Genomic DNA, 22,747 nt, shown 5'->3' on the forward strand with positions numbered 1-22,747 from the left:
TCAATTTATTAAACTTATTTCTTTGCTCAAAAGAACCCTTTAACATGGGTAACACTTTATAATAACCATCATTAATAAATGGTAAATTTACAGTTTATTTGATTTAGTTAAGTCATTTTACTGTTAAGAAACAATGACATGGTTCATAAAACATTTATTAAGCAATTGTAAAGGTTAAAAACATCAGCTGCAACTCTCTAATGGCCAAATAATGTTTATAAATGAACTACACAGTATTTATTAACCATTTATGAAAAATTATGAACATCAACTGCAACTTTCCAATAAACAATTGGTAATAGATGGTTTGAAAAGAATTTCATTGCTGGTTAAAAGTGAAATAACTAAATTTGTAAATTATATATAATTGTTTATTTTAATGATACGACAGATATTAAGATTAAGATATCAAAGACCCAGAAAAAACACAGAGGACGTGACTGTTGTTGGTGAATGAATCAAGTGCTTATTCACAGATAAAACCTGATGTTGTGGTTTTACTTATGTAGTTATTTTATTATTTAATTTATATGAGTGAGGGTTGTCATGCTTTCTGTAATTTTTCTATGAAAATATAAAAAATATCTGCAACAATAATTTTCTGGATGAAAATGGAAACAGTCTACCTGCAAGTGGTTTCGATAAATAGATGGGGAGTGACACCTCTTCTCTTTTGACCCAGCCGCTGTCCAAAACTCGCGAGACATTTGCGCAGTTCCGAAATCTCGCGGTTCTCCAAGAAGACGTGAGAGGCACCAGAGTGTCGAACTGGGCTGATATTTACGTTTATTGATCAACGAACAGGATATTAAACCGAGGCGGGAGTGGAAGCAGGTAAGAAGCCGTCGCGGAGCTGATCGGCTAACATTTGATTGCAACTGTTCTTGAGATATGCGGAACATTACATCAATGCTAACTACATTAGCATGCTTTGCTAGGCCATCCTGATTGTTGTGGCCGGATGTTTCGGCGCTGCTAGCTTAATGTTAGCTGTTAGCTGGTTTGATTCAAACTTAAGAACGGTGGTTTTGTGTTAATTGCGCTGCTGTCGTCCGCTCAGGGGGTTACAAGATGTCTGACAGCGAGGACAGCGACTTCTCCGACAACCAGAGCGACCGCAGCAGCGACGGAGAGGCCGAGGAGGTGGAGGAGAATGAGGTATGCTAACCGCTAGCTAGTTATGCTAACTCCCCCGTGGGCTCAGGTAAACACTGTGATGAATTGCTCAGAGTAGCACCGCTGGAGGAGTTTCAGTCACACCAGCTATAAAAGCACACGAACACAAGTTATTATAAAGAGGATATGGAGAATATTGTGAACTTTATTGATAGTTTTGTGTTGATCCGTCATCAGGAAGAGCCGGCCAGCCCCCAGGGCAGCGACAAGGTAGCAGAGGAGGAGGGGGAGGACCTGGAGGATGAGGAGGAGTATGATGAGGAGGAAGAGGAGGAGGATGAGGATCGTCCCAGAAAGAAGCCCAGACATGGAGGCTTCATCCTGGATGAAGCCGGTACAAGCCTCCTGCTCCGTCAACCCTTTATTGTTAAGCTGTTGCTGCTTTTCCACGAGGCACCTGTTGCTCTTCAGAGATAAAGTGAGCTTTAACACAGTTTTTGTCTTCTGTCCTTCTGCTTCATTCCTCTCTGTCTAGATGTGGACGATGAGGAGGATGATGAAGAGGATCAGTGGGAGGAAGGAGCTGAAGATATTCTGGAGAAAGGTGAGGAACTCGACCTGTTCAGAGGTTTTTATTATCTCACACTGCAGAGACACACACTCATGAAATGTGGCGTTTATGTGAAATCAACAAATCCAGCCAAACTCTTGTTGTTTAGATGGATGTTTTCAGTAAAACTGAGCTTTGATTAAAGGACCACACCAGTGTTTTAGCCCATTTTCCACAAATCACGCCAACAACACATTCCTGCTGCCCATTTCCCAAAGCATGCTGCAGTGTTTCTAAATGTGTTTTATGTTACGTCGCCACTGGTTTCACTTCATTTCAGTACACCCTGACAAACAACTTGCACATGTGTGAGAGAAGAAGTTGATCAGAGTGAAAAAGTTGTCAGCAGCAAACAAGTTCAGTTCAACAAACTGAACTGATGATGTTTGTCTTTGATTTAATAACTGGAGTCAGACTTTTACAAAACAAGCTTGTATTAAACTTGTACCACATGCCCAAAAAACAGTACAACTAACTACTCTGATGGATTCAGTCCTCGAGGCGAGTCTCTGAGCAAAAAGGAGGAAAAGTTCAAATGGAAACATTCTTTGGCGATGGAACAAGTCTGCTTCATTTGTAGCTAATGGGCTAAAACATATAAAACTGAACATTTAGTCTGCCTCCACTGGTTGGATCATAAATCACATTTCGACACAGATGGTAATCTTTCAGTCGCTGGCTCAGTTTCCTGATGTGGACATCTTTCTGCTTGGGTGCAGAATTTGTTTGTTTTCAAACTGAATATGAACCCGACAGTTTGTTTTTGTAAGAAGATGTTAGATGTTTTTTTCCCACAGAAAGCGTCCAACGCTCTCACAGCACACACGCTGACACGACACAGCAACAGGTGTGCCGTCGAACATGAACGGTGGCTCCGCCCCGTTTAGGTGTGTCAGTTAGTCACGACCGTGAGTCGGCATCAGAAGTGATAAATGTTGTTTATGTAACATCCAACATCTGCTGTTCTGAGAGTCTGTTGAGCCTTTTTTTACCTTGTTGGAAACAAAATAAGCTCCGGATGTAATGATTGCGTTTTAAATCCCCCGTTATTATTTTAATTTAAGCTCTCTAAAGGTCTTAAAATGTCTCAAATGTCAGGAAGGGTTTGGTTGAACAAACGCTAAACAAAATATTATGTCCTGACAGCAGTGTTGGATACCGAACTCAATTTTAAAGGAGCATTCTGTAATTTTGGTGAAGAAATGTTAATGAGAAGACAAAGATCTTCATTGGCTGATATTTTTTCTGTCTAAACAAACTAAATAATCAAACTCTTTGTTTTCATGACTGAATAAACAAACTGACCTTAAAGGACAACACACTTTGTACTGTTTTACTTTGTTTATATGTGGCGGACCCTGCCACTTTTCTAGCTTCGAACAGTGTTTCCTCTGAGAACAGCTTGTTTATTCACTTCTGGAAAAAGTTTTATGTTATTACCTCGTTGATATTGTAAATATTAACATTCTCAGGTTGAATTTCTTCTCTAAAACTACGTAGTGCTCCTTTAAGGGGACAAAATTACGTCAGTGACTCGTCTAATCTGACGAAACAGCTGGTCAAACATCAGATTTATCTAAAAGCTGAAGAGTCGACGTTCGTGTCGTCGTGTCGTGTTTGATGGCCTGAAGACGACGTGAACATCGTTAGCCAAAACTGCGTCCACAATTCCTGACCAACATCCTCATCAGGACGCTCTAACAGGATGTGAGGTTATTAAGTATGTTCCTAATCTTCGTATTAAATTGAATTGCATACTATTCACAGGGACATGTTACAGTATGCAGCTGTAGTGACAACAACATAACACAACTGCCAGTGTTTATTCCTCTTTGGATCAGGCAGACGAGACGCTGCATCAACGTAATGCTTCCCTCTGTCTGTTATTAAAGCTCCTGCTGACCGTTGTTTATAGTTTTAATATTACTGTGCTGATATTCCATCAGTGCTCGCAGTAAAAACCGTCTCCTCAGCTGCGTCCAGGGTTTTGAACAGCTTCCTCTTTTGAAGCACTGCTGGTTGTGTTTGACAGCTGAGATGATGGGAGAGTGAAGTCCTGGCTGAAAGGAGCTGTTGTGTACCTGTGTGTAGTTCCAGGTACCCAGTCCCACCTGAGAGACCTGAAACTTCATATAAACTTGAAATATTAATACTTTTAAAAACACTAATGAAGTAAAATTCATTATTGTCAATTCCCGATTCAATCGCAGTCCCTGTCGCATAATATCTTCTCATTTATCCCCATCAGGAAGCTACGTAGATATAACAATGTTTGAGAGGAGAGTGACGGCCGTCACATCGATAGTCGTCACCTGTAGACACTCTTGAGTTTCGGTTCAGAGTCGCTAATAGGAGACAAAAAGTCAGACTGTGTTTGTTTCTGACTTTTAACATACTGACGGAGGCTTTTGGGCTCTCAACCCTTGAAGCTCCGACCAGCTTTTACTGTGAAGTGATGAGTCATGAACCTGATGTGATGCAGCTGAACATGAGTGTTGTCTGACTGAACTCTCTCTGTCTTATCGGTGTTCCTCTCTGTCATGCATGTCCTCTTCAGTTAACGGTAAATCTACTCCAGATCCTCTCCTGCTCTGATGTTTCCATTTATATCCATGTGTATCTGAAGCAAACGGAGTATCAGTTCCATCCATTTGATAAAACCCATGTCCCAGAATGTATTAACCCCACCCCATCTCGGCACAGCTGTGTGTGGGAGCGTGAAGCTTCATGTGAGGAGGCACTGAGGGCAAATCCATTATTGGCTCCCTGAACAACTCACTTTACAAAGTCCAAACTGTTCACGACAGTTGTTTGGCTCCAAAAACAATATTCACATACAATTGTTAGTTGCAGTTGCACTGATCTCACTAATTCAATTTAAATGTGATTTTAATCATTTTATTGTTGGATAAAACCAGATGTGAAGAAGTCAGTTCGATGTTGACGTGAAACAAAAACTCACATTAACGTGTAGAGTGTTATTCTGCAGCCAGAGGTTTGACCTTCAGTCCTAGACAATGTTTCAGTCGTAGTCTGGATCTGTTGTAAGAACCAAGTGTGATCATTTGCCCGACCCTGCTGCCTGGTAGACACTGCCATGTTGTTATTGAAAATGTCTGGACTAACAGATGTGGTTGAAGCTTTTTATGTGGCACATGGTAATGCATACTATCACCAAAGGAAGATGAACAGTAGAAACAAAAGCAAAAACTGGTGTTTCGGTAGCAACGTCTCTGTCGGCGGTTCAGACGGCTGAGCCAATCGGTGGCACGAGCCAGAAAATGTGGGTGGAGATGTACAAGTTGTTCTCTGCTGATTCACAGAAATAACAATACTTAGAGTGACATATTCCTCCCGTCCGCGTGACAGCCTGCTTACGCCTGGTATTAACACCGCCCTGGGTGATTCGCCGCTTCATATGAAGTCAACACGCGCACCACTGGGACAAACGTGTTTTCTACACAAACACAGAAAGAAGTTCATGGAGAACATTTGCTGAATTTACAAGAAGGAACAAATAAGTCAGAATCAGTCAGAGACAGAGTTTCACACAGTTTATAAAGTGTCTCCAACTCAACAACTCACTAAACTGACACATTTGTTAAGGGAGTCTGGGGACAAAGAAGTCGCCTATACTGGTTACTGTTTAGTGTGTTTGTAAAATGTGACATGTTTAGCGTCGGTAAAATCAATGTCTGCTTTGGGGGGGATTTGATCTGAGAGACAGGAAGTCGGACAGTGTAGACAGACGGACGGACACGTTGTTGGGGTCGTCAGCGTCGTGTTGAACAGTCGCTGAGTTTTGTTTCTACTGAACGTCTCCTTGAACCACATTGAACCTTCACTGGCCTCATGCTTCTCTGTGCTCGACGCTCACCGTTAATCTGTTTGTTTTTCTGTTGTTTCTTTCTCCCATCATGCTTTGTGTTGCTGCTGCTGCCTGACTCTGCTCCTGTGTGCTCTGCCCTGATGACAATGTCTTTTGGCTTCTGTCCTCACCTCCTCCTCATCCTCCTCTTCATCTTCCTCTTTCCCTCTGCTGCTGCTGCTTTGCCTTAATCCTGTTGTTTCTTCTTCTCCTCGCCTTTTCTTGTCATCCGTTTACTTACCTCTCAATAATGTCCTCCTTTGTTCTTATATCTCTTCACTCTGTTTTTCTTTCCGTCTCTTCCTTCCTTTTTTCTTTTGTTTCTGTTTTCTTTCTTTGCTTCTTCTTTCTCATTTCTTCTCCTCTTTGCTCCTATTCTCCGACTGTCCCTCTGCACTCACTCCTTACAACTTCTCTTCTTTTCTTTTATTTCATTTATCCTTCATTTATGGCTTTTATCTCATCTCTGCTCCTGCTCTTCTTCTCGCCTCTTCCTTTATTCTCCTCTTCCTCTCCTTCCTCTGTCACTGGTCCATCCTGAGCAGAGGAGGCTGAAAGTAAGTCTACTCTTTGTTCAGCACCAACAATAATTTGTTTGATCAAATTAATCTAAATTAGATTTAGTTGGAATATAACAACCCCGTCCTCTCTCCTCAGTGTCCAACATCGATCATGTGGTGCTGGATGAAGATCACTCTGGATCCAGACGGCTGCAGAACCTCTGGAGGTAACAAACGCCTCGACGTCTGCTTTTCCTGATGTTTAAATGTGTTCAGTGGATTTTAAACACAAATGGACTCAACATGTGACTCAAATGTCAATGCAGCAATGATGAGACTGTAACCTTCCTCACATTAATGCAATCAACTAACAGAAGTCCAACATGTTCCCCACATGGTCCTCCATCGTTTCACCTTTCAACCTTTGTGTCGTCTTCTTCATCAACGGTTTCACCCTGCGAACGTTGACGGTCTTCAAAAGCTTCACAACCTTAAAATCTGTCCAACCGTAGCGATGACAGCGTTCCCATGCGTCCTGGAAAACCTGGAAAACAGTTGACCAGTTTTCTTGTGTTGTCCTGGAACATTATTTAAACTCCCCAAAACTTCACAACACCGTCTGGTATTAGACTGTGTAGTATTTTAAAAACGTAGAGTTTGATGATGATGATGATGATGATGACACACTGTAATTCACAAGAGAAAAAGGCGTTGAAATATTTCCCCATTGGAAACATTTGTGTTCTTGCTTTTTGTAATGTAATTTTTCTTGTGGTACCTTTTTTAATGCCCGTCTCTCTCTGACGACTGTCACCTGTGTCTCTGCTCCGCCGCACATTGTCACGAGGTGTTGCTGTTTATCTCCATCAACCAATGACCTCACGTACACACAACAGGAGCGGATGGATTGTCGTGTTGTATTTTGATGATTTGCAGGAAATTTAGCACAGTTCAAATAAAACTTAACGAGTAATTTTAGGTGCTGCAGACTCATTAACAAGCAGCATTAACAGCAGTAAGTCAACAAAATGTTTTGCTTGCAGTAGGATACTGTTCACATGAAATGCAGTTAATGAAAAGCAGAAGCAGCTTTTGTTTAAGTCGAACTGTGTGTGCTGTGTTTTGCAGAGACTCCAGAGAGGAGGCGCTGGGTGAATACTACATGAGGAAATACGCCAAGTCCTCAACAGGGGAGCAGTGAGTATCTTTGTTCCTTGGCCTTGTAAAAAACAACATCATAGCTGTGAATATCTGTTACTTCACAAAACAGATGTTTATGGACTGAGTCCGCTCCCCTGAAGAGTCTGATTATAGCTCTTACACAACCATTAAGTGTTTAACTTTTGTTTTTTCATTCAGGATTGAGACCAAAGTTCATCTACGGTCGTGTTTCTGAAAGTTGCTGTTGCTCACAAATGTAGACACAGAAATTCTCAGTGTCTTTATTTCTCGTCAGCTTCAGAAAGAACCGGGCCTGTATGTGAATATATGATGTTATCATGTGCCGACCGTGATGTGGCAGCTGATTATTCTGTAGCTAAACAGCCTCAGAACCATTTATTCAGTCACATGGCTCTTAATTCAGTCAGGATTCTGGTTTCTAAAGATGGATAAAAAGATAGAAGATATTTCCAGCAAAATCGCAGATAAATATGTATGAAATGTAAGAAAAGACGTCCAGAATTGACAAAATATAGAGCAACAAAATTAAGGCAGAGCGATTCCTTCCCTTAAGAAACGGCTAAATGTTCTCTGGAAAAGGTTTCTGTTTAACTTGATGCTTTATTTTGCTGAAAACAGTTGAAGTTGATCAACATCTTGTTTTTCTTCTTCTTCTGTGGTGCGCAGTTACTCCGGAGGGTCCGAGGAGCTCTCTGATGACATCACCCAGCAGCAGCTACTTCCTGGTGTCAAGTATGTGACGACTCATCCACCAATCAGATCAGAGATCACAAAGTGTTTTTTCTAGACGATCGAGTTGTTTTAATGTTTCTGAACTTTCTTTGTCGTCGTCAGGGATCCCAACCTGTGGACGGTCAAGTGTAAGGTGTGTGTCCTCTGAAGATACATACACACGTGTGTCGACACAACCAGAAAACACACACACACACACACACACACACACACACACACACACACACACACACACACACACACGCTCACTCCTCACCTCCTCAACGTATTCTGTCTCTTTAGATCGGAGAGGAGAGGGCGACGGCCATCGCACTGATGAGGAAGTTCATTGCCTACCAGTTCACAGACACAGTAAGGAGTTTATTTTTTCACCACTTCTGTGAAGACTCTGATTCTGGTTTTATATCTGAGAATCGTCATTTCACAGCTAAACCAACGCTTTGTCGTTGACTCCATGTAGCCGAGTACTGAACAATGTTCAGAGCTCTCCTGCAGCGTAACAATCGTTGTCTGAAACATTTAGCAGCTTTGAACCGTCGGCCAGATGCATAAATGAAGGCTGGGTTTGTTCTTCTAATTACATAAACTTGAAAAAACAGCATAAGTTATTAGGCTGTTTACCGCTGAGTGAAAGCAGGTTTTAATTTGGGTGCAACATAACAAGTTTGTTTATATTTCTGCCAGTTTTTTTCCTGCCTCAGTAAGTCACAGCAATATTATTGTATTTGTTTGTTGGTTCAGGGAGGCCGAATCTTGGCAGCGCTGACATTGTCTGATCACTAATCTCCTGGGAGAAACCCTGAAAAGTCTTTGCCCCTTAATGTTAAGTTCCTTGACCGATCTGTTGTCAGCAACGTGTTGCAGTAATTTATTACTTTTAGCGCTAACGGAGTAACATAAGGGGGAATGGAAGAACCTCAGGAGGAGCCTCAGAGGAGGATCCCTCTCAGGACGGACAGACGTGCAATAGGTGTCACATGTACAGAACAGAGCAACAAGATCACAGTTTGCAAGTTGCATTGACAGAATATCTGCTACAAGTTATAATACATGTAAAGTGTGTGGATCCAGGAGGACGAGCAGGCCGAGGCCTCGACAAGTGGTGCCTGAGCCACACGACCTCCTGTCCATCGTGGTGACCTGGAGGAGGACACACAAGATGATTAGCAGTAAAACAGAGAACATCAGAGTGAAGAGGCATCAGATTTTACAGAAATACAGATATAAGGAGAGAGTAAAACAGGAGAGCAATGATCCAGTGGAGCCCAGGGAACGATCCAGATCCTTCAGTATGTGAGGCAGCGGGTCTGTTGTGTCTGTGATCCTGTCTGCTGCTCATCCCCGAGTCCAAGGATATTCATTATTGTAATACATTACGTTAAAATGAAGGTAACTAGTAATATGTAATATATTGTTGTTTGAGTAACGTTGCCAGCACTCGCTGTTGGTTTGTTTTCGGGCCTTTAGAGATCTTACTTTCGATCTCCTCGCCAATTTTAAAAACTGAGCAGGAGGCAGAAGGAAAGCAGAATGCTGTGAGACTCCATTGTATTGTTTCTCTTACGTTGCGTTAAAGGGACTTTCGTTACACAACCCTCAAGATTTTTCTTACTGAGTGTGAGATTATAAGAGATTCTTGCCAGACTGCTTTTATCTGCAGAGACACAACTGCTGCAGAACAAAATGTTCAGTTCATTCATGACATTGGATAAAGTGTTGAAGTCTTGTGTATAGTGATGAGCGTTCAGTAAGAATGGATCCAGGAAGTTGCCGCCTGCCTTTTATAATATGATAATAAAGACTGTTGTAACTGCTCCACCCTCCTCCACCCCACAGCCTCTGCAGATCAAGTCCGTGGTCGCCCCGGATCACGTCAAAGGTTACATCTACGTGGAGTCGTACAAACAGACACACGTCAAGTCGGCCATCGAAGGCATCGGCAACCTGAGGATGGGCCTGTGGAACCAGCAGATGGTCCCCATCAAAGAGATGACGGACGTCCTGAAGGTCGTCAAAGAGGTCACCAACCTGAAGCCTAAGTCCTGGGTCCGGCTGAAGAGAGGCCTGTACAAGGACGACATCGCTCAGGTACCGACTGACGACACGAAACACTGCAACTGCAGTTCCTAAAAAGTCAAATGAGATTAAAGATGTGGCAAAACACACGAGAAAGGTTTAAAATTAAACAGAAATGAATCATCAGGTGAGTCAACAGGTGTTGACACTGAAGCGTTTGTCGTACTGCTTGTTAAAAATATATACATGAATGACAAATATAATACATATTAATTCTAACCATGTATTTAAGGCTGAACAATTATTGATTAGTAAGTCAAATAAAAACTTTAGGTATTGATTTTTTGGATCGAGACATCAGAAGTAGGACTACAGCTAATGAGTATTTTCATTTTCGATTCATCTGTTGATCATTTTCTAGATTCATCGATTAGTTGTTTTAAACAGTGTAAAATGTCGATTGGTGTTTCGTCCTCAAATAACCCAAAGATATTCAGTTTATTCTCTCTAATTGGTCCGAGACTTAATTAATGATCAGATTTGATTGGACACAATCATCTGAATGATAACTGATGAATAAATAGACAATACAGTTCTGATTATTGAGGCAAAATACTTCTTACAAGGTCAATAACGGACTTGTTCTGTCGTGTTTTTCCCTTCGGTCTCCAGGTGGACTACGTGGAGCCGAGCCAGAACACCATCTCCCTGAAGATGATCCCTCGTATTGACCTGGACCGCATCAAAGCCAAGATGAGCCTGGTAGGACGAACACACGTTAACACACTTAACTCTGGACACACTGAGGTGAAAGTTGACTGACACATCGTCCGTCTGTGTCCTGTAGAAAGACTGGTTCGCCAAGAGGAAGAAGTTCAAGAGACCTGCTCAGAGGCTGTTTGACGCTGAGAAGATAAGGTACACACACACACACACACACACACACACACACACACACACACACACACACACCATTGTGACTGAATCTATGAATCCCTGATACATGAGGTTTTCTACTCTATTTTTGAAAGTAATCTGGATTTTTTAATAAAAACGATGCAGTTAATAGTTTCAGTTTAAGGTAACAGATGATGATTTGATTGACAGGTCCCTCGGTGGCGAGGTCAGCCATGACGGAGACTTCATGATCTTTGAGGGCAACCGCTACAGCCGCAAAGGATTCCTGTTCAAGAGTTTCGCCATGTCGGCTGTGGTGAGGAGGCTCTTTCCTGTCAGAATACTATGATACCTAACGCTGCCCCGTTACTCTGAAAACACAAGAGGACTTGTCCTGAGAAAACCCCTTCATTGTTGAGTGTTTAACGAGTCCTGATGAGACTCAAACAAACTGCTGTTTTCATGTCTTTTCAAGTCTTTTGATTTAAATGTTAAACTTCAGCTGAAAGATTTAAAGGGTTAGTGTGTAGAAACTCCCCTCAGCAGCTGGTTTCTCTCCGACAGATCACGGACGGCGTGAAGCCCACTCTGTCAGAGCTGGAGAAGTTTGAAGACCAGCCCGAAGGAATCGACCTGGAGGTGGTCACCGAGTCAGGTAAAGATTTGTTACTAAACTAGAACTTAAAAATGCAGTAAAAACCTGGAATTCAATAAAAAAATCAGCCTGTTTTTATTTATTTGGCAGTTTTATCTACATTTTTATAACAGCTGAGCTCTTGTGAAGCCGACGCCGGCTGGGAATGTACACCAAATCATTTTTATTAAACTCATGATGAATTATAATATGGAAGGTTAAAGGTCACAGTTAAAGATGCCAGTAAAGTGTCCTCTGCCTAAAACAAATCAATGTGTGTGTGTGTGCGTGCATGTGCGTGTGCAGGTAAGGAGCGTGAACACAACCTGCAGGCCGGTGACAACGTGGAGGTGTGTGAGGGCGAGTTGATCAACCTGCAGGGAAAAATCCTCAGTGTGGACGGCAACAAGATCACCATCATGCCCAAACATGAAGACTTGAAGGTACACACACACACACACACACACACACACACACACACACACACACACACACACACACACACTTACCTTTCTTAACATGTGAGATCCCTCATCTCATTGACATGCTGTTAATCCCAAACCTGCAAGCTTTCAAAGTCAGGTTTTGAATTATTAATTGACTGTAACTGCTGATGTCTCCACTGTGATGGTTTGAAACTGAACCTGGTCTCCCGGCTGTGTGTGATCTCGCAGGACCCTCTGGAGTTTCCGGCTCACGAGTTGAAAAAATATTTCAGGATGGGCGACCACGTGAAGGTGATCGCCGGGCGATACGAGGGCGACACCGGCCTCATCGTCAGAGTGGAGGAGAACTTTGTCATCCTGTGTTCTCCGACCTCACCATGCACGAGGTACCTGCTCTGTCTGTTCACCTTGTTAGTGAGTTCTGGTTGGTGAAACTAAGTCTTAGAAGTTATTAAAAGTTGAGGTCTGTGGGTCGTGATTTAGTTGTTGTTCAGCCTGTCTGACCTAATAAATAAAAAACATATGGATGGATATGTACAGAAACTATCACAAGGGAATTGTTTTTATGTCTTATTTGACGTCTCACCCTGTGTGTGTGTGTGTGTGTGTGCACAGTTGAAGGTGTTGCCCAGAGACCTACAGCTCTGCTCAGAGACGGCGTCCGGCGTCGATGCAGGAGGACAGCATGAGTGGGGTGAGCTGGTCCAGCTGGACCCACAGACGGTCGGAGTCATCGTCCGACTGGAGAGAGAGACGTTTCAGGTAATAGTCTCCTCCGAGGCATGAAAGCTTATCTGCACAAGGAACATGAAGCCAGTTCTTCTTTGAGTCAAAGATTCAGTTCACATTCACGTTCAGTGACTGACTCGTGTGTCCTCTCAGGTGTTGAACATGCACGGGAAGGTGCTGACGGTGCGACATCAGGCCGGTGAACCGCAGGAAGGACAACCGCTTCGCCGTGGCTCTGGACTCAGAGCAGAACAACATCCACGTCAAGGATATCGTTAAAGTCATCGACGGGCCGCACTCGGTCAGGACCGCAGAGTTCTTTTGTCTGCTTCTGTTAAATATTTATATCTTAATCAAGTGAGATTTGCAGCTGATAAAATGTTTACTTCTAAAACTTCACAATGCTTGATTTATATCCAACCTTTATTTAGACAGCTGTTGAAATGATTGAACATATCATCAGTGATTCAGGACTTCTGGAATTAATTTTCTAAACCAAAGTCTTAAGATAACTCTATTTGACATGTGTGTTTCTCCTGCAGGGCCGTGAGGGGCGAGATCCGTCACCTGTTTCGAGGCTTCGCCTTCCTCCACTGTAAGAAGTTGGTGGAGAACGGAGGCATGTTCGTGTGCAAGACCAGGCACCTGGTGTTGGCTGGTGGATCCAAGGTCAGCACGACGTCAAGAGCGGCAGGGATGACGTATTTTTGTTGGCTGACCCTGAAGTTAGCGTCGCCCTGGTTCCCTCATTTTGGATTATTGCAGAAAAATAAGCTCTGTGGCAAACGCAAGATGATCTCCACCACAAACACTCTTATAAATTTTTTTTAAGCATGAATGCAGTCACTAAGTGTAAAAAGCTAACGCTAAGCTGTCAAAGCTTCCTACTGCACTATACCATAAATATATACTTTACTATAAACTGATCAACGTACAAGTTGTAAAGTCAGAGTCAGAACAGTGTGTAACTAAAGTGGCCTGTAAAGACGGACTAGTGAGTAGATGAGTCTCCGTGTTCGCTGTGAGGACGTTTAATGTCCCCGACAACCTCTGTAGTCTCATTTAGACACTTGTTAGCAACCGCTAACCGTTTTTAACACATGAAGAGCTTTATAATTAAATTAAATTCAAAATCATCCAAATATCTTAAGCTCTCATAAACCACAGACAATATTTCAGACATCAAAAAACCCAGTGACTTTGAGACAAGAGAACTGAAAGTGCAAAAATACAAACTTATTCTGTGTTTTAGGATCATTTCTTAGGTGATTGTGTGATATGTGACGCTGGGCTCCTATTGGCCAAGAGTTTTTCCCTTCACATTACTGCATGATGAAATTTAATTAAGATAAAGGGGAAGAGTTCAGAGTTAACTCTGATGTTGTTGCCTCCAGTGTTTTTAGTGTCTTTGGCTAATAAATGATAATATTTAATACCCATCAGACTGTCACCATGAGCATGACATCATTTCAAGTTGTGTTTAAATGTAAAATAAGTACTTGTGTCTGTGGCAGCCTCTGCTAGAACTAAAACAGTTGATTATTTGCACGTACAGTGATGATCGATCGAACTACAAACTCTCAAACTTCTGTATTTTCACACTGACATTTTTTCTCTTCAGCCCAGAGACGTGACCAACTTCACAGTGGGAGGATTTGCTCCAATGAGCCCTCGGATCAGCAGCCCCATGCACCACGGCGGAGGAGGTAAGTGCCAGAAATCAATCATGATTCAGCCCTGAGGGGAGGGTCGCTGCTGTGGTGGGAAAACAAAACTCTTTCCAGGAGACGATATCGTGAAGGAGCTCGGTAGAGAATAATAATGGTGGCTTTTTTATAGCTTTGTTGGCGTCTGCTGCTTGTTCCTGTAGACTTAAAGCAGCTGTGTTTAAATCTTGTTTCTTTAAAACTACTTGAAACAACTTCCACAGGCTTCCACCGGTTAATGTGACGGAAGAGTTCATACATAAACACAAGTGAATGCAACAGTGGGAACTTATAAAGCTTTGACATCCTCTCAGGAGGCTTCTGCTGCGTCCGGAGTCAGAACTGACTGAGGGCCCGTGTCCAAATGTTTTTTTCGGGCAGGAAAAGGGCTGACGCCTCAGGAGCGCCATGATGAATGGTTGACAATAAGTTTAATGATGACGGCAAGAAAAAAGGCGTGACAGTGACATCACCAGTGCCAGATATCCAACGAGAAGCGCTCAGAGCGGCAGCAAGCTGCTGAAAAGAGACGCTCAGAAAACACCGTTGTGTGGACACAGGCCTGCAGAGATGTTTCATATGAAGAAGGCCCAGCTTAATCAATGTCAGGCTGCTGGATGCTTTCCACTGAACACACTCGACAACCATAACTTGAGCTTTTAGGAACCGGGTGAGGCTGCAGTAACAGGTTTTTACAAGGATGTGAGCAATATGTCAGCTGGTCTATTAACTGCGGTGAGATGATTTGCACTGAAACATCCGTAACTAATGAAAACAATGCTGCTTAATGCTACACAGCCTCCACCAGGATGTCAGTGGTATTAAAATCAGATTTGTTTATCAAAGGGACGTGATCAGCAGTTTCAAAAGGCTGTTCTGAATATTTATAATATGCTAAATTTTTTCACCCGGTGCTTAAGCATAAACATGACTGTGCTCAATTTACACTGTTGTCTGAGTGTTTACTCGTGTGAATGTCAGCATTTCAGACAGCAGACCCAGAACAGTTTTCTCCACCGCAGCATCAGGATCCTTCATTTTTACATCGTCTCATTTGATCTTTGTAGTTTTTCCTGTCGCTTTGTTTTATATCTCTGAGAAACCTGCTGAAATCTGCCTCCAGTTATCGACGAACACCGATGAAGCATGCGAATAGTCTTCTGTGATAAAGGAAAGGAAAACGATCCTCTCTGTCGTTGCGTTTGTTCGTTGTTGTGACGCCACACCTGTGCAATCAAAGTGCCTGGAAACTCATCCGTAGTTTCACAACACGTGACAGCTCATTGAGTTCATCCAGCAGATCCATCGCTGTCGTTTGTTTGCTCGGTCATCGGCCTCTCTATCAGCTCTTGATCTGCTCTGTTTGGCTCCAGCTGGAAATACAACTCAAACATGTTCAGTTGATCAGAGGCGGGAGGTGCCGCCAAATCCTCCATTAACAGGGCTGTTTAGAAATGAAGTGCTTGTTCAAACAAATTTTGGCTTTAAAAATGACAAACGACGGATGAGTTAACCAAAATAATTTGTGAATAATGTTCTGTTATTTATATTCACATATATCTTTTATATATTGATGACAGGCTAACTGCCGCAGCTCTGTCACTGTTGTTAGTAAAGCAGCCACCTGCTGCAGGAGAAGAGAGAAGTCGCTGTGTCAGCAGTGTTTGAGGCAGGTGTTTGTGTTGTGGTGCAGGTGCTCCTCAGAGAGGAGGAGGAGGAGGTGGAGGAGGCATGGGGCGGGGCAGAGGACGAAGAGACAACGAGCTGATTGGTCAGACGGTCCGCATCTCCCAGGGTCCCTACAAAGGTAAGCACCGGTTTTCATCAGTGTCACAGGTTTAAGAGAGTGATCCGCTCCATCAAAATGTTCTCATTTAGAAACTAACTACTCATCATGTGCCTACATTTCCCAGGTTACATTGGTGTGGTGAAGGATGCAACGGAGTCCACAGCCAGAGTGGAGCTGCACTCCACCTGTCAGACCATCTCTGTAGACCGACAGCGCTTAACTACCATGTACGTACCCAAACACACGGTCCTGTATCCATCTGTTCTCCTTCTTCTTCTTCTTCTTCTCCTTCTCCTTCTTCTTCTCCTTCTTCTTCCTCCTTCTTCTTCCTCCTCCTCCTTCTTCTTCTTCTTCTTCTTCTTCTTCTTCTTCTTCTTCTTCTTCTTCCTCTTCCTCCTTCTTCACCACCTCCTTCTTCTTCTTCTTCTCCTTCCTCCTTCTTCTCCTCCTCCCCCTCCTCCTTCTTCTTCTTCTTCTTCTTCTTCCTTCTTCTCCTCCTCCTCCTCCCCTCCTTCTTTCCTCCTCCTTCTTTGTTCTTCTTCTCCTTCTTCTTCTTCCTCCTCCCCCTCCTTCTTCTTCCTTCTCCTTCTCCTTCTTCTTCTTCTCCTTCTTCTTTCTTCTTCTTCTCCTTCTTCTTCTTTCTTCTTCTTTCTTCTTCTTCTCCTTCTTCTTTCTTCTTCTTCTTCTCCTTCTTTCCTCCTCCTTCTTTCTTCTTCTTCTTCTTCCTCCTTCTTCTCCTCCTCCTCCCCTCCTCCTTCTTCTTCCTTCTTCTTCTTTGTTCTTCTTCTCCTCCTCCTTCTTCTTTGTTCTTCTTCTTCCTTCTTCTTCCTTCTTCCTCCTCCTCCTCCTCCTCCTCCTCTTCCTCCTTTTCAGGGCTGCTCAGTGATTTATTGATGATGCACATCTACTTTCAGTGGAATTGTAATGGACGATCGGCCCTGTTCTCTTTTACCATCTTCATTTTCTGGTTACTGTCAGTTTGTCTCCCAGAAACCCAATTTATGATCAAGAGTTTCTAACCTCACATTAATCTCCCGACCTGTCTCTGCTCCGTCCCTCCAGGGGAGCCAAGAGACACAGTGGACAGACATCCACCCATGGACGGACTCCCATGTACGGCTCCCAGACTCCCATGTACGGTACCGGCTCCAGAACACCCATGTACGGGTCTCAGACGCCGCTGCACGATGGTAAGACGCTGTCGGTGCACATATACAAGTGACTGATTCACTAATGACACATTTCAACATGTAGAAAACACTAAGTTATTACCCACAATCCCTTGTGACTGAAAGTGTTCCTTCTCTGCCCTCTAACAGGAAGCCGTACGCCTCATTACGGCTCTCAGACACCGCTGCATGATGGGAGCAGGACGCCGGGTCAGAGCGGAGCCTGGGACCCCAGCAACCCCAACACACCTTCCAGGTAACACACACACACACACACACACACACACACACACACACACACACACACACACACACACACACACACACACACTTATTTTAAAGGTATGAGCCTTTTTTATTTGTCACTCTTAATTTCGTGTTTGTGTAAACGTTTGCATCTTCTCTCCAGGAACGAAGAGGAGTACGACTTCGGCTACGATGACGAGCCCTCCCCGTCCCCTCAGGGCTACGGAGGCACCCCCAACCCCCAGACCCCGGGTTACCCAGAAGTCCCGTCTCCACAGGTCAACCCTCAGTACAACCCTCAGACACCTGGCACACCTGCTATGTGAGTATCAACAGATATTGCAGACACATTGTTCTTTCTTTCGCTCAGAGGTTGTTTTTTTTGTCTGATGGTGAAAGTAGAATTTTTTTGTCCTTTTTTGGTGTAAACATGATGTGAGAATTATATATTGGCCTGAAATCACCAACGTGTCTCTGTCAGTTTTTATAAAGCTGTACTGTTTATATTGTGGTAATGAATGGGAGGATAAATATTTGGAGCGTTCATCTCCAGTTGGCACTTTTCTCAGAGAAAGTATTTGAAGCTGATAAACCTGGAGGTTCATTTCACTGGACAGTCGGCAGTAAATCATTTTATTGGATGTTTGATACTTTAACGTGTGTGTGTGTGTGTGTGTGTGTGTGTGTGTGTGTGTGTGTGTGTGTGTGTGCAGGTACAACACAGAGCAGTATTCTCCGTATGCGGCCCCGTCCCCTCAGGGCTCCTATCAGCCCAGCCCCAGTCCTCAGAGCTACCACCAGGTGGCGCCCTCGCCAGTCGGCTACCAGAACACACATTCTCCAGCCAGCTACCATCCGACACCCTCCCCCATGGCCTATCAGGTAGGAGAAACTGCTCTCGAAATGCATTTATTTCAGAATTAAGTCGTACTTTTTTTCCCCCATTTTATGTCAGATGACGACCATCGTTAAGGGTCGTTACCACCACGTACTCTGATGAAGCGAGAACGGAAAGAAACAGAAATTATTTAACGTCGAGCTGAAATGAAAAAAACAAACAAAACGCTTTTGCAATCTTGTACTAACAGATTTCAACCAATAATATCATGTCGTCCACCCATCGGTCAATCTTCAACTTTTAGCAGCGGGCGAGTGGAACCGACCTCAGATTTCATTTCACTGATGACTGTACTAAAACACAGATAACAGTGGTTTTCCCCTCTAATGTCGTCCAGAGTTTCTGAGTTAGAAACAAACAATTTCAAAACAAAGACATCTTTTTATGTTCCACAGTAATTATATTCTGTCATGGTTTCAGTATCATATGACTAAAAAATGCTGCAGTGGAACAACAATAAAGTGATGACAGATGTCGGCCTGTGTGTTTAATGAGAGAAATATTGATGAAAATGGAAATGCTCCTGTTCAAAACAGATTTCTGAGCAATGCGAGTTACAAGTGAAACACGTATGAGACCGTCTGTTTTTGGGCTCCTCCAGTCAATTCAACATCTTCACAAGTCCATGTACTTCAGCATTTGTGCTTCCTTCAGCTTCCCCTTTAATATGTTTGTGATGGTGACTCCTCCACAGGCCAGTCCTAGCCCCAGTCCTGTGGGCTACAGTCCCATGACGCCCGGAGCGCCCTCACCTGGAGGTTACAACCCTCACACCCCGGGATCCAACATCGAGCAGGGCAGCAGCGACTGGGTGACCACCGACATCCTGGTGCGCGTGAAGGATTCCTTCATGGACCTGATGGGACAGACCGGCGTCATCAGGAGCGTCACGGTAACCAACACAGTCACATGACATATACGACATCATCAGATCAGAGTTCAGACAGGAACATTTGCTTCGGTGTTCACAGACTGACCGACAAACTGTGACGTCAACATCAGACTAACCCTCCTAAATATGGAACCGTGCCAGTGCCAGGCAGGTAAAAACAGCGGCCAACAAAAAGACAATGCGATGAACATCAGCTGATCAGTTTCAACAATGATAGGCTGAAATTAAGAGGAAGTTGAAATAATATGATTTGTTCAGCTCCGAGTGGAGAAAAATGTCCACTCGCTGCTCGGCTAATGCAGCGTAAGAGGCTGCAGGCTGAAGCTTAGAATGGTAACCAGCAAAAAATAAATAGTTTTGTCTCCGCGAGCTGAATGTTATGTTTTGTTGACCATTCTTGTTGGTTTATGTGCCTCAGTGGAGTCAATTTAAAGTGAACTTTACTGTCATTACTTAGATACTTAGTGTTGAAAGACAGCGATGGCAGCTTCTTCTGTTTCGGTGTTAAATGGGCGGATGAATATCGTCTCATGTTGATCGCCTGAATGATCCAGTCAAAATCACATCGCTGCAGACGTGATATTCACAAATATTGTGTCGTTGTCCGAAGAATCAATATATTATCATACCGTGAAAGAGTTTTTTTCAAGTAAAAAAAAAAAAAAAAAAGACATGTTGCTTTTCTGTGTCGCATGATGGTAAACTGAATATGTTTTTATTTTAGAGAAGTGGTTAAACAGGACATATAAAGTCAAGACGGGTCACTACAACAGTGATCTTATGACACTGTCGGAGAAGGTCGGAGAAGGTCCGGACCTCCGGTTTCCACGGGCTGCACCACGGCAGATATTTGCTGGACCAAAACTTCAAAACCCTCCTGCTTTTTCTCACAGATGTCTTGAGTAACCAGGAAATAAGCTCCAAATCTTTAAAAATTAAAATGCGGGAACCCGGGCTGTAAGTGAGCCGAATCCTCTGAGAACAAAACCAAATCTATGTGACTGATTGTGTTTGTACTAAAATCAATGTATCTGTCAGCTAGCAACACGATACGGCCTCTCAGGGCTGCAGATGTTGTTGCTCAGTGAGTCGAACCAAGTTCTCACCAAACACCAAACACACCCAATATTTATATAAGACAAACAGCATTTTTCCAGTCCTGGATTTTGAAAACACGGTCTCAGAGTCGTCCTGTCCGAGATGCTGTTGGTCCAAGAAGAACTTCGTCCTCTCGTGCGTCAGTGGAGACGGTTACTGTCACGAAGGACAAAGAAAAGCAGCAGATGCTCTCGTTTGAGAAGCTCAGACCAGAGAAATGTTGACATTTTTGCTTGAAAATAACTGAAACGATTTATAATTTTAGTTTTTATTGCTGACACGGTCGAACAACACGTCGTAGCAACCGGTTCTCTTGTAGTGTAACCTCGACTCTAAGAGACACCCACACCTGAAAAAAACTCTGCAGTCTCGCCACATTAAGGCTGCATTGTCTTAAAGCCAGTTAATTACAGATTGTGTAACAGAAACGCTGAAGACAAGAAGAACAGTTTATTAACAGGTCGTGTTGACGTCAGAGCTTTGTCTCAGTTCTTAACTTAAGCTGATGTATCGCACGGATCAAGATGTGTATCGGCCTAAAAAATGTGTTTAATGTGTTCTGCAATGACAGCATTGTGTGTGTGTGTGTGTGTGTGTGCGTGTGTAGGGAGGCATGTGTTCAGTGTTCATGCAGGAGTCGGAGAAGGTGGTCAGTATCAGCAGTGATCACCTGGAGCCCGTCACTCCCACCAAGAACAACAAGGTAACGGTTCCACCAACATCGTCCTCCATTTTCCTTCAGTTCAGGCGGCACGTCGCCGTCACATCTGTTAGCTCTGCTTAATTACCCGTCTGTTCCCCAGATTGTTTCAGGCTGTCGTGTGATGTTTTTATGTTACTGACGATGTGTCGTTGGCCAATGAATCAACATCACAGTGTTGAGAATATTTTTCAAATATTGAAGCATATTACAGCCCATAAAATACTCTTGACGTTCTGATGTTCAACACAAACTGCTTCTTGAGGCGTTAGATAGTCTGGATGTGTGAGGTTTTAGGCCATGTCCACACTTCTACGGATATTCTCCCCCTCCATTTTAAAAAACAAATCCCGCCACACGATGCTGAAACTTGCATGTCGCAAAATCTCAAATTTTAGTTGCCTTAGAAAAGTGTTTGCATGTTGATGTGAGGCCAAAATGTAAAGGAACCTAAAACATGTCAGATGTGTTTAGTTTAAGAGTCTCTGGAAGAATAACATCTAAAAGCTTCATTATTTCCTGTTTTATTCTTAATGTGGTCAATCTGTCACCACCTGTCGCTGATGTTGAGCTGTTTGTCTCCGTGCGTCCAGGTGAAGGTGATTCTGGGAGAGGACCGCGAGGCGACGGGCATCCTGCTGAGCATCGACGGAGACGACGGCATCGTCCGCATGGAGCTGGACGACCAGCTGAAGATCCTCAACCTGAGGTTCCTGGGACGCCTCGAGCACTGAGAGGCCGACAGAGAGTCCGACAAACACAACGCAGAGACGCACCGAACAGGAACACACACACACACACAGAGGACTGTAACCAGAATACTGTCGGCTGCACGGCCACATTCAAACACAGACGGACGTGTTGGGACTTTTTATCACCTGTTAATCAACAGACAGACGGAGCAGATTAGCAGGAGGTGACGTGTTGACGTAGGAGGAATCAGACTGACAAACATTCCTCTCTCTCTCTCTGTAAACCAGTTTCTGTGTCGGAGCATCATTAGTCCAGCAGGTCTCTCTCTCTCTCTCTCTCTCTCTCTCTCGCTCTCGCTCTCGCTCTCGCTCTCGCTCTCGCTCTCGCTCTCTCTCGCTCTCTCTCTCTCCTCGGCTCCTTTTGTTTTTTAATTTTTCGTTAGCTTTACTGTTTTCTCAGTAGTCCATCTGTTTTTAGTGCTTTTCTCAATGTTCTGTCAGTACTTTTGGTTTTTTTTTTCTGGGTGGAGGAAGGTTAAAAAAAACTAAGTGTAACTTGTCAATAAACTGTGAACCAGTTGATCCGTTTGTCTACATGTGGATTTGTAGCCTCGTGGCTCAGCAGGGGCGAGCTGCAGCGATTCATCCATGAAAAGAAAGGCAGGCCCTGTCCACACCTGCACAGGTATTTCTTAAAATGAAGATGTTTCATGTTAAGGCTGATTTATGCTCCTTTCACGTACAAACGATATGTAACAGTCTCACACAGTCCTCCGGCGTTTGTCTCTGTGCCTGAGTGAAGTTACATCATACAGATGTTTAAAACT

At 43.5% G+C, this 22,747-nt stretch overlaps 1 protein-coding gene across 1 annotated transcript; it reads left to right on the forward strand.

The window, feature by feature from the left end:
* Nucleotides 1-564: 564 nt before the first annotated feature.
* Nucleotides 565-22,502, forward strand: supt5h (SPT5 homolog, DSIF elongation factor subunit). The gene is given in 32 exon segments (XM_073482806.1): nt 565-834; nt 1,061-1,158; nt 1,354-1,510; nt 1,652-1,720; nt 6,140-6,151; nt 6,252-6,321; nt 7,223-7,291; nt 7,943-8,008; nt 8,111-8,141; nt 8,291-8,359; nt 9,845-10,096; nt 10,697-10,786; nt 10,872-10,942; nt 11,132-11,237; nt 11,486-11,576; nt 11,862-11,998; nt 12,230-12,361; nt 12,364-12,387; nt 12,617-12,763; nt 12,884-12,928; nt 12,930-13,045; nt 13,282-13,399; nt 14,352-14,436; nt 16,130-16,243; nt 16,350-16,452; nt 17,288-17,415; nt 17,545-17,650; nt 17,804-17,962; nt 18,354-18,522; nt 19,233-19,430; nt 21,136-21,231; nt 21,822-22,502. Coding segments are annotated over 31 exon segments (3,258 nt in total). The 5' UTR covers nt 565-834; nt 1,061-1,071; the 3' UTR covers nt 21,963-22,502.
* The last annotated feature ends 245 nt before the right edge of the window (nt 22,503-22,747 follow it).

This window comes from Pagrus major, chromosome 2 (genome assembly GCF_040436345.1).
Source record: "Pagrus major chromosome 2, Pma_NU_1.0".
NCBI classification, from domain to species: domain Eukaryota; kingdom Metazoa; phylum Chordata; class Actinopteri; order Spariformes; family Sparidae; genus Pagrus; species Pagrus major.